The sequence below is a fragment of the Notamacropus eugenii genome, chromosome 1, assembly GCF_028372415.1.
Source record: "Notamacropus eugenii isolate mMacEug1 chromosome 1, mMacEug1.pri_v2, whole genome shotgun sequence".
In the NCBI taxonomy this organism is placed as follows: Eukaryota; Metazoa; Chordata; class Mammalia; order Diprotodontia; family Macropodidae; genus Notamacropus; species Notamacropus eugenii.
Genome location: NC_092872.1, coordinates 10,902,202 through 10,914,850, shown reverse-complemented (window position 1 = coordinate 10,914,850; position 12,649 = coordinate 10,902,202). Strand labels below are relative to the sequence as shown.

The 12,649-nt window shown below is 41.7% G+C and overlaps 1 protein-coding gene across 1 annotated transcript in view; it reads left to right on the top strand.

Annotated features, from left to right (window-relative positions):
• The window catches only part of SNAP47 (synaptosome associated protein 47), a 110,081-nt gene extending 104,462 nt beyond the window's left edge, over nt 1-5,619 (top strand). Inside the window, exon 5 of the mRNA XM_072653246.1 lies at nt 5,458-5,619. Within this exon, the coding sequence (XP_072509347.1) occupies nt 5,458-5,604 (147 nt within the window). The 3' untranslated portion in view covers nt 5,605-5,619. The remainder of the gene's footprint in view (nt 1-5,457) is intronic.
• The last annotated feature ends 7,030 nt before the right edge of the window (nt 5,620-12,649 follow it).

Sequence of the window (12,649 nt, the reverse complement as noted above, 5' to 3'; positions counted from 1 at the left end):
ATCTTGATGGCCAAGCCAGTTAGTTAACTAGCATTTGTCAAATGCCTACCATGGCCCGAACCTTGTACTAAGAGCTGGGGATACAAAAGTAAAAAAGATAAAAATAGGCCCTGCTCTCAAAGCAGCTCCCTGTCTAGTGGAGTAGGCCATTGACAAGTAGAGGGGTAGTTCAAGGGGCAATCCAGGTGTAGGGAACAATGTGATCAAGAGCAAAGAGGGAGGAATGTGAGATATGTCTTTAGGAGGCAGCAAGTCCAATTTGACTACAATATGTGAGGGGGAATGGTCTGAAATAAGTCTGGAGAGGTAGGTGGAGGCAGACTGTGGAGGGCTTTGAATGCTATGCTAAGGGGTTTGTACTAGATAGTGGGCAATTGGGAGCCATTGAAAACTTCTGAGCAGGACATGGTGTGACCAGATCTCTGTATTAGAAAGATCAGTCTAGCAATGGTGTGGAAGATGGATTGAAGGGAAGGGGGATTTATAATGGGGCCACTGCAATAGTGCAGGCAGTAGTTGGCAAACTTGTGAATGAGGAATTTGTTTTCCCAGTGGGAATGATAAACAGAAGAGGCCAGATTTGGTGACTGAGTCAATGCTTGGAATGAGGGAGGGGAAGTTGGAGAGGACTCTGAAGCTTTCAAGTATGGGTGACTGGGAGGATGTTGGTGCTGCCAACCAATGTAGGAAATTGGGAAGACAGAGAAGTTTAGAGGGAGAGACATTGAGTTTCGGTTTGGACATGAATTAGTGAGACATTCAGGTGAGATGTCCAGCAGGCAGTTGGAAAGAGGATGCTGGGATTCAGGAAAGTGATTAGTAAGTAGATGGAGTAGATGAGATTTGGGCACTGTCTGCCTACAAGTGCTAGGTAAGGCCTGAGAGTTGGGTTTGGGGTGGGGAGGGAAGCTTAGTACTTGGAATTATATCACATCTTGCATTAAGAAATTCTTGGGTACTTCAAGGGACACACACACACACACACACACACACACACACACACACACATTCTAGTGGGCACTAATCTTTCTTTCCATATCTCTTGGTTTCTAATTAGCCACAGGTCAGGATTTATCCTTTCACATGCCACAGATGGTCTATGGAAAGGTCTTGAGGTCACTGACTGACTGACAGGGTACTGAGATTTTGGAAAGAGGACAAAATGGGGGAACGGGATAGAAAGTACTATCAAGGATGAAGCTGTTGCTGATCTTGGACACAGAGTCACCATCAACCTGCCTTTTGGTGTACCCTGTGTTTGGCATACCTTGTGGCAAATGGAAGCCCACAGCACATTGCTTTCTCAGTAACACAGACAGAACACAGAGACACATTGGGAAAGAGAACCAGGTAACCCAATTTCCCAGAACCACCCTATTCTGCTCCATTGAGGCCTCTGCTGTCTCTCTCCCTGTCCCTCCTTCTAGCGCACTCAGCTGTCTTAGCAAAGTCTCCTAGAGGCTCCAGATCTCTTTTCCTCCACTGATCGTAGGCAGCCTCTGGGTAGGAGGGGGCTGGCACACTCATTAGGACCATTGGCAGCAGCTGCTGCCTCCTTGCCCCCACAATTGAACTTCTGTACCTCCGTGATTGTAACATAAATCGACTCCAGTGGGAGGATGTCTAGTCCATTTTATCTTACAAGCGGGATTTTGGCCAATCACCCTGGTTGGAAGGTTTCTGGGCCAATTTTTTCTTTTAAAGATTTCTCTGCACATTGGTACAACCTACATGTAACTTTTTGAGACCTAGAGGATTTAGTTTAGAAAGAAATTCCTTATGAAGATTGGTTCTCAGTACTTTGAGCCATTTGATTTTTCAGGATGGTGTGTGTGTGTGTGTATGCATGTGTGTACATGTGTGAGTATGTGTATATATGTGTGTATGCGTGTGCATGCGTGTGTGTGTGTGTAAGCCACTAATCTGTTCCACAGCCTTTGCCTCCTGATGTCTTTGTTGTTATTGGCCCTTCGAAATTAAGTTCCTCTTAAATACTCAATCGGAATAGAATGTGGCCAAATGTCATTTCCATAGCCATTTCTTGAGGCTTCTTCCAAAGAAAACTCCTTGTCCAGACCACCCCTGGGGTGACAGATGAAAGGAAGGGAAGGGCTTCCACAGACAAAGGGTTAGGCTGAGTCCCCACGTGAAAGATTAGCTTTGTGCATCCAAGAAAGGAAACAGGGCAGCCAACAGAGTTGTCATGAGTGCGTCCATCCGTATTTCCAAAAGTTGCTCCAGAACGGGGCCTGACCTCGGCAGCTCCAGGTCAGGGACATTTTAGACATTGTTTTCAGAGTTATTACATTTCAAAGAATAATATCCAGGTCCAAGTCGTTGATATATGATGGTTGGTCCTAAGCAGTGGTGGCCTGAACATATTGGTCTAGCTTCATATTAGCCTCATCTGAGCCCAGAGACCAACTCAGGCTGGGTTGTGAACTTGATGTATAAATAAGTCCATTTTTTGTGTGCAAAGGAAAAACTCTGTTCTCCAGTCAGGAGTGGGGGACCTGTGGCCTCAAGGCCACATGTGGCCCTCCAGGTCCTCAAGTACAGGACTGAATCCAAACTTCACTGAACAGATCCTTTTATTAAAGGGTTAGAGGTGGGATTTGTTCTGTAAAGTTTGGACACAGTCAAAGGACTGAATTTGAGAACCTAGAAGCCCACATATGGCCTTGAGGTTATAGGTTCCATACCCCTGTTCTAAGTTCTGACCCTAAGCCCAGATTGACCCTTTCAGTGGCTAGAGAATTAAATATGGCCCCTTTTTCTCTCTTTGTGTTTCCTACCTGTATACGTTTTGGGGAGTCACTTGACTGGGCTTTAGTCTCTGAATCTGAAAAAACAGTGTGTGTATGCTCCTGTGTTTGGGGGGACCAGTAGGGGTCAGGGGTGGAGTTTAGAGGAGTGAGGGAAGAGGAGAAAAGGGCATTGAACTAGAAAATTTCAAAGATTCCTCCCAGAATCTGCATCTAAGTTACTCTGACCCTGAGCACAGAATCAACCCTAACTCACGTTACAGATTAATCCCTAACCAGGCACTGGGTCCCATCAGTTCTTTCTTCATGAAGTTTTGCTTTTCCATCCCTCCATGGCCATAAAAAAACAAAGTGCTGTAGCGTAAGCAACGCTGGACCTGGAGCCGAGAGGGAGAGGGTTTGAATCTTGCTTAAAGCTACCACTTGACTCCAGGTGAGGCACTTCACCACTCAGTTTCTTCATCTGTAAAATGGGGATAATTGTCATGCCTACCTCATAACAAGATTGTTATGAGAATCAAATGAAATGGAGATCTGCAAACCTTTAAAAGAAATATATATGTATATATGTGTATGTACACATGTATGTGTACACATGTATACACATAAGTACATACATACATATACACATATGAAATATTTCATATATGTGAACAAATCCTATCCTGGCTATTAGTATCATCACGTTTACCCAGTTCAGATTCTAATTACCTCAGAGTGGGACCATCGCAATAATTTTTCTGTTGATTTCTCTAAATTCAGTTACTTTCCCCATTTGAATTCTTCTTGCTGGGTTCATCCGTAAGGTCTGTTCTGGTGCTGAACTTCTAGAGCTGGGGTAGGGACAACTGTTGCCTCAAGACCACATGCGGTCCTCTAAGTCCTCCAGTGCAGTCTTTTGACTAATTCTAAACTTTTTTGTTCTAGAGGGCCACATGTTCTAGAGGAACACATGTAGCTTCTCCAGCCCTGTTATAGAGTCAACAATCCTACCACAGGACATGAACACTTTAGGAGCACTTAATAATTAGTGATGGGACATAAGCAATTTAGGCCAATTAGGCAAGAGTCAGACAGACTGGTCTCAGCCCAGCAATGAAAGACCAGTGAAATTCTTCCAAAGCTTCTCTTTTCTCATCGAGACACCATCCCCCTGCCCCAAGACCTCTCACCACAGACCGCTTCACTTCCTCCAGTATTGGGACAGAAGTCATCTGACATGAACTTCCTCAGTGTCCTTCTTTTACTTCTCTACATCCCTTCTCTGTCTTTGCCCACCCATCCTTTGGTGTTTCTGTTGAATCAGCCAGTCAGTCAGTAAACATATATTAAGTACCAACTATGGGCTAGGCACTGTGCTAAGCTTTGGGAACACAAAGAAAGAAAAAAAACCTAACCACTTCCTACTTTCAAAGAGTCTAGTCTAGTTTAATTAGGGGAAAGACCATGCAGAAAACCATGTACCAACAAGATGTAGAGAAGATAATTTGGAGACAGCACAGGGAAGTTCCTAGCATTGTGGGGGGATTGGGACAGTCTTCTTATAGAATTAGAGGAAAATTGGCCCGCCTGATTAAGGCTAATTCCTCCATTTGCACTCTTAATCTCATCATCTCCAATTTCCTCCCTACCATTCTCTATTTCTTTTTCTTCTTCCGTCTCTGACTGTCCACAGGCCTCCTCCCCTCTCTACCCATGCTGCCCTTGAAAATGTTCAGGCTTCCATTTCAGAGTCAGCTTTGATCTACCCCCTCCAGCCAATCTCACTGATAATGCTTTGGCAGGATCTCTCCCTCCATTTCTCCTCCTCCCCACACCTTCTGCTCCACCTCATACCCTCGTCACCTCATTATTTCCCACACCTCCAATAGGGGGGTAGTAACCCAGTGAATTAGCTTCTTGTGATGCTTTATTTTATCTCATTTCTCTAGTGTTATAATAGCTTCTTTAGGAGGTTAATTAGTGGAAAGCATTATCATCCCTGATTTATAGAGGAGAAAACTGCACAGAATAACTTATCTATGTTCATATGGCTAGTAAGTAGCAAGGGCAGAATTTGAACCTGGGGCTTCAGCTTCCCAGGGCAGTTAGGCAGTGCACTGGATAGAGCACTGGCCTTGAAATCAGGAAGACTCATCTGACTGAGTTCAAATCTGATGAGGATACTTACTTAGCTGTGTGACCCTGGGCAAGTCACTTAACCTTGTTTCCTTTAGTTTCTGTATCTGTAAAAATGAGCTGGAGAAGGAAATGGCAAACCACTCCAGTATCTTTCCCCAGAAAACCTAAACGGGGGGGGAGGGGAGTGTCGAATATAATTCACCAAAGCCCGATCTACTTCCTTGTCTCTCTCAGCAGAAAACATCAGTGATTAAACGCCAAGACACCCAGTCTATTAGACTTCTTTCCAGGAGGCTTTCTGGTTCCCAGCCTCAGGAACAGGCTCTGTGCTGGAAGACCTCCAGTTTTCTTTCTTGTGACTCCCCCCACCCCCACCCCCAGAGCTCTTTCTTCTGTCCAGCATTCTGTGCTGCATCAGAACTTAACTATGGTAGTCCAGTGGATAGCATACAGGTACTGACAGAAATCCTGACTGACACTTAAAGGCTCTGTAATTAATGCTTGTGAAATGCTTTGCCAGTTTTCCAAGTACTATAGAAATGCTAGCTATTCCATTATCTTCCTCCTCCAGGGACTTATCATGGATATGAGGGACGTGATGCGCATCAGTGACAGACTGCCTCTGCTGTCCAAAGACCAGCCTATCTCAGTGAACAGAGGTGAGTTGCCAGATGTTTGTCTACCAGACAACGAATATCTTTGCCCTAGTGGCTCATGAAAACAGCCTCCTAAGACTAAGGAAGGTTGCAGTCTCAATCAAAGGAGGCAGGGCAGTAAATTCTTTCGAGTGTGGAAAGAGAGAAGTGGTCACTGCCCTCTCCTCTTTAAATTGAGGATGTTTCTGTGACACAGACTAAGAATCATTTCTTAAGCGTCTCTTGTCTGTAGGGCCTTGATGTTGGGCTCACAAAACTGAAGAATGCATCCGACTCTGCCCTCAAAGAGCTAACATTCTGGTGAGGCGAACACTCGTTCTTTGAGCTTCTAAATGCTTCTTGGCCACCGCTGCACCTGCCCTCCAGTGGCCTTGATTCCAGATTCTACTGGAGCATTTCATTTTTGCGCCGCAAATGTATTTCAAACTTATCGATGACCTGGGGCCAAGTTGGTTTGGGGAATGGTGTGCTGCATTTTGTGCTTCTATTTCATTTTGATGGCTGTTATTATGAATGATCATGATAAATATAGACCTGTGACTTTATAGGTATAAAGAATTCTTTGTATTGATGAACAGGCAGACTTCAGAAAAACCTGGAAAGACTTATAGGAACTGATGCTGAGTGAAACCAGCAGAACCAGGAGAATATTGGGCACAATATCAGCCAGTGTGTGAGGACTGTTTCTGGTAGTCCCAGCCTTTCCCAGCAATGCTAGGACCTAAAACATTCCCAAAGGACTCTTGAGGTAAAATGCCTTCCACATCCAGAGAAAGAACTATGGAATTATAATGCAGAATGAAGCAGAATATTTTATCTTGTGTTATGTTTTGTTTTGGTTTGATTTTTCTCATGGTTTCTCCCATTCATTTTAATTCTTCTATGCAACATGACTAATACGAAAATGTGGTTAATAAGAATGTATGTGTAGAACCCATAAGATTGCATGCCATCTGGGGGGGTGGGAATTTAAAACTTATGGAAGTGATGGTTGAAAACTGAAAATGAATTAATTAAATTAAAAAGAATTCCTTGTGTGCCTCTACAGTTGTAGATTGACAAGTCATTTATAACTTAAAATCTTAGACCTGGGGGTCTTAACCATTTTGGCATCATGGACCCCTTCTCTCCAAATCATGTTTTTAAATGCATAAAATAAAATACTTAGGATTACAAAGCAAACCAATGATACTGAAACAGAGTTATCAAAATATTTAAAAAACAAGTTTATGGACCCCCAGTTAAGAACCCCTGATTTAGACCATTGTCAGGGGACACTGAGTTTTGCAGACCTAGTAGGCATCAGAGTCAGGACTTAAATCCTGGTCTTCTTGATTCCAAGGATTCCTTATCCATTGTGTTGGGATGTCTCTCCTATATAAGCAAAGGACATAATAAACATTGTCTCTTATTTACGTAGAGTTGTGCTGGAGGTAGGGAAAGAATAACATCCCAGACTTTGAGAGCATCTAGTTGTAATATTAATGGGATTTAAGATCTTCCCCACCCATTAACAAGCCCCAGGTAAAGTCCATTAAGAGAAGCATGCTTAGGGGAGCCTTGCTTGTAGGAAGGCTTTCATACCTTTTGCTAATTTCTAATTAGGCACTGAGTCATGAGGACTGTGATGCCTTCTGGGTATAGAAGTGTATATATACTCTGAGTTGGTTTTGTGTATAAGAAGGACTTTGTGATTCCCTGGTTGAGACTCTGAGTAACTGTATGTTCAGAACCCCGCCTGCTCAGATGTAAAGGCTCTCTCAATCCGGGGATGTATGTAAAGGGTATAGTAATATTGCTTTGATTCAGGCAGTCAGAGCCCTGTCTTTACCTCTCTGTTTGTATTTTCTCTGAAGTTCAGGGTGCCTACTTTTCTCCTGAATTATTGAATATAGTTTAAAAAGATTATTGACCCCTTAAACAGCTATCTTTTTAGTAAAGTCGGATCTTAGAACCTGTGCTAGTAGCCATTCTAGGTTTGCCAATGTGGTTGCCTTTCTACTAGTTCAGGCTGTACCTGAAAGGACTCACCACAACAATGTTCCCTCCTCACAAGGTTCATTCAGCTTCTGCTTGAAGACCTCCACTGAGGGGAAACCCAAGAATGTTCATTCCACTTTTGTATAGCTCTAATTGTTGTGAAGGAAAGCTCGGTGGTGTAGCGAATTGAGTGCCAGGCCTGGAGTTAGGAAGGCCTGAGTTCAAATCTAGCCTCAGACACTTACTAGCTGTGTAACCCTATGCAAGTCATTTCACTCATTTGCTTCAGTTTTCTTATCTGTAAAATGAGCTAGAGAAGGAAATGGCAAATCACTCCAGTATCTGTGCCAAGAAAAATCCAAATGGGATCACAAAGAGTCGGACATGACTGAAAAGTGACAACAACAACAAATTGCTGAGTTTTTTTTTCCATACATCATGCTAAAATTGGCTTCTTTGTTAACTCTACACGTTCTCCAACTTCTTACCTCTGGAAAAAATAGAACACACTGAATCCCTCTTCCAGTTCACCACCTTTCAAATACCTAAAGACAGTCTTTCTGTCTCCCCTGCTTCCCAGCCCTCTTACCTCTCCCAGGCAGAACATCTCTTTCAGCCAAACGTCATACAGTCTAAAGTCAAGACTCTTTCCCATTCTGGTTGCCCTCCTGGATGTTTATAAAAACCCAATTGTAAGACATTACATTATCACTATAAAATTTTATTTTATAAAGTTCCGCAGATGTGAGAAGATCTTTTTGAATTCTGGTTCTTTAATCCATCCCTCTCAGCTTTGTCAGTCATTCTCAAATCTGATAAGGATACCATCAATGGCTTTCTCCAAGTCACATAAAAATGTTGAGCAGCATGAACTGGAGCATAAATCCTTGGGAGATGCCACTGGACACCTTCTTCTAAGGCGCCATCTTGCCATTAGTGACTACTCTGAGTTCAGCCATTTAATCAGGCTTAAATCCATTGAATTGTAAATCCATTGATATATCCAGCTTATATCTCTCCATCTTGCCCATAAGAAAAGCATGAGAGGCTTTGCTGAAATCTTGTGTTTGTGGGAAGTAAGAAAGATCTACTGTCCACATTCGTAGGCGATAAGGGTTGTGACCTAGCATGGACAGGTCAGAGGTCAGAAACTAATGCGAAGGCCCAAGAAGCTGTGTGAGGAAAGGCCTATCAGAGAGGAGAACGTGGAATCATATGGCCAGGGGACAGTATCACAGGAGATCCAAAGTTAAGAAAACAGTATAAGAAACCGCATCTTTCTGCATGTGTTGTAGTCATCCTGTCACCGTACTGGGGAGGCTACCCATCCATTCATGGGGAATGGATGTAAAGATTAATAAAAGCTTTCCTGATTTCACAACAGGTATTGTTCTTTATTTAAGGTGAACATGTTTCTCACTGTTGGGGGCTTGTTAGATGGGCTCACTTCTAACAATGTTCTTTGGATTTATCAGTTTAGTGACCTCATCAAAAAGGGAAATAAGGTGGGTAAGCCTGGCACAAACCTTCCTGATTGAAGTTGCTCTGCTTTTTGTGGTTCACTCACCATCCCTTTAACAAATGCTACTCTTCAGAATTTCCCCAGGAATTGAAAGTTTAACTCCTTAGCCCATAGGGTTTTGACTTTCTCCTTGCCCTTTTCAAACAATTGGGACAACATTTTCCTTTCTCCAATCCTACTGTGCCTTTCCCATTTTCCGCAGTGTTTCCAAGACAGTTCTCAGTGGCTCACTAATTACATTCACCTGTTCTTTTAGGGCCTGCAAATTTATTAAGTTCACCTGGGTCAAGTGAACTTATGGAAGGCAACCAGGTGCTCTTACTAACTAAATGCTCTTGCATCTCAATTCCATATTAAGCATTTCTATTTTAATGTTTCCAGTAGAAAGATTGTTCTCTATGGCAGAGAAAGCAGGTGCAAGGTAAGAATCGAGCAACCATCACTTAGTATTATTCTAGTCTTCTCAAGCAACTTTTTCTTTAATCTTTTTCTTCCCAAAATAGTTTTAAAATTAAAAACAAAACAAAATCTCACCTTTTTTGCTCTCTTTTCTCCCCTCAGCTCATTCTAAGTTTCATCAGTCCTGACCCTAGTGTTCACAGGATGATACCACAGTTATGTATTTATCACCCATTATAAGCCTTTCCTTCCAAACATCTTTGTGAAATCCATGTTGGTTGGTGAGTTCCCTTTGAATTCCCATATCATTCTCTTCAGATAGTTCCTTCTTTTTTTCCTCATTGAATTTTTTTCTCTACATTGTGGCTTCAGAATTCCATTTTTGAGAGCATCACACATTTCTTGAGCTCCTGTGTATTTTTGGTCTATTAGATCCTAACTATCCTTCCTCTTAGCCTTTGGATATCCTGTCTCCCCAAACCTAGAATGCCTCTCAGACTTTATCTGGTCTTCTTCTCTTCAGCCATCACACAGTCTTAGATAAGAGGTCATGTTTTCTATAGACATTATAAAATACAGATGATAAAAAAACAAAACAAAACACCCAACTTCTGACCTTGATCAGGATATAGAACTGCCTATTATGTCTGGGCGAAATGTGTTTTCACTTATTCCATTTCAATTTATAAGGCCTTTTCAAGAATGTGATATGCCAAAAAACTGAAGCCATTTAATTCCAAAATATTAATAACATCTTTGATTTTTTGTTTTTAAGTCATTTTCATTTCTGAAGATATCTCTTCCCTCTTCCCTATCCAGTGAATAATCCCTCATATGAAAAAAAAATTAAAAGGAGGCAAAAAACAGTTCAGAAAAAGTAATTGGTAATCAACTGAGTCTGAGTGTACATGAAATGATACCTGTTGCTCCCCACCTCTCCAAGGAAGGCGAACTGCCTTTTCTCATCTCTTATTTGGAGCCAGGTTTAGTCAATATAATTAGACCAAAGTCAGTATTTTTGTTTGTTTCATTCCTCCATTTATGCTGTTTTCTGGTTCTTCTTCCTTCACTCTGCATCAGTTCTTACAATCTTCTCACACTTCTTTGTCTTCTTCATAGTTGGCATTTCTTTGGGCGCAGTAATACTCCATCCCACTGCTCTGCCACGATTTATTTGGCTATTCCTTAGTCAGCACAAACACGCTTCATTTCCATTTCTTCTGTACCACAGAAGTGCTATTTTACATATATATTCATATTATATATACATATTATATACATATATAAAATGTGTATAAATAGGAATATATGTAAACTTTCTATCTTTGATCTCCTTATGCCTAATAATGAGATCCCTGAATCAGAGAGTGTTTTAGATACTTTCTTTGAATGATTCTCCATTCCTTTCTGACTAGTTGAACTAATTCATGGCTCTAACAACAATGGATCAGTGTGTTTGTCTTTCTGGGTCTTGCTTTCACATATCTCTGAAATTGAAGTTAATTGGGGAATTCCTTTTATATTTCCACATCAATCTCTTTAGATGGCTCTTCATGTTTCCCCTTATTGAAATATTTTCTATATATTATGTCTTTAGAATTCCATTCTTGAGAGCTAACATTGACCATTTCCATCTTTTGTTGTCTGGGACTATTTCCTGGGTGTGAGATAAAACCCTTAAGTTGCTGTGTTTTGTGTTTATTTTTAATGATGTGGTGCTATCTTTCATGTGGATATTAATAGTTTGCCCTTCTTCTTTTGAACTTGTCTTGTTCATTTCTTTTGGCCACCTATCCATTGGGAAATAGCTCTCAGTCGTATAGATTTGCACTAGTTTTCTTTATATCTTGGGTACCAGAGCTCCAACAGAGACAACTGATGTAAAGATTGCCACCTATGATGGGAGTTGATGGTCCTAGTAGAAGAATTTAATAAATAGATGTCAGCTGAATGGTTACCATGTGTAAAGAGGGATGGGAAAAGGGGGAAAAAAATCAACATTTAGATAGCATCATCCCCTTCCACCTATTGTCACCTAACATTTCTGGCAAAATGAATAGAACGGTGTGCCTGGAGTCAGAAAGACTGAAGTTCAAATTCCACCTTAGAAACTTACAGCGTTGGGCAAGTCACTTAACCTTTGTCTGCTTCAATTTTCTCAGCTCTAAAACAGAAATTGTAATAGCACCTACCTTCCAGGTTTGCTGTGAGGATCACATGAGATATTTGTAAAACACTTAGCATCATGTGCCTGGTATGTCATAGATTCTATGTAATTGTTAGTTATTATTACTATTGAAAATAAGGCTAGAGAGGTTAAGTGACAATCAAACACACTATATGTTCCCTGATAACTTAACCAAGTCAGAACACTTCTCTATTACATCAAATCAGTCATGGGATTTGTGTGTGTTCGTCCTTCGTTGCTGAAGAAGACCATGCCATCAGAAAAATAATGACATGGCTTGCACTTGATTTTGTTTTTGAGTGAGGGAGGGCTGTGCAGGTCACCAGCCTCACTTTTCCTCCAGAGCCATCTGAATCCAGTGACCAGATATTCATCAGGATGACTGGAGATGACCCAGGATGAGGCAATTGGGGTTAAGTGATTTGCCCAAGGTCACACAGCTAGTGAGTGTCAAGTGTCTGAGGTGAGGTTTGAACTCAGGTCTTCCTGACTTCTGCACTTGTGCTCTATCCACTGCACCACCTAGCTGCCCCAGTCATGGGATTTACAATACATATGAAAGAGTTATCAGTTTTGATGTCCTTAAAAGTTATTGGATGAATGGACATGGCAGTGCATAGGGAATGTATTCAGGGTAACTGAGGAAAATTGATTGTGCCCTATGGATTATAATTCACACACATAATTATAATCTATAAAATATCAGATCAATGAAAAACCCACCAACCACTTTGTGGGGGAAGATGCTAGACAAGCCCCTGAGGAGGAATTGCTTGGTAGGGGTGAGTAGAGCATCTGTGCCCTGGCCTCAGTATCATCCTTCCACCTTTGAGTAGAGGAAGACCCAGTGAATTTCAGAGAACCAAAGGACTGAGGCTTTTAAAAATTGTCATCTTAGTAGTATCCCCAGAACAATGACTCAGAGCAGTGTCTGCACTGGGAGCTGAAGAAGGATGACATTTGATGAGGAAAGTCAGATTCAAGGCTCTATAAGAAGCCCAGTCAAAAGGCTTTCACC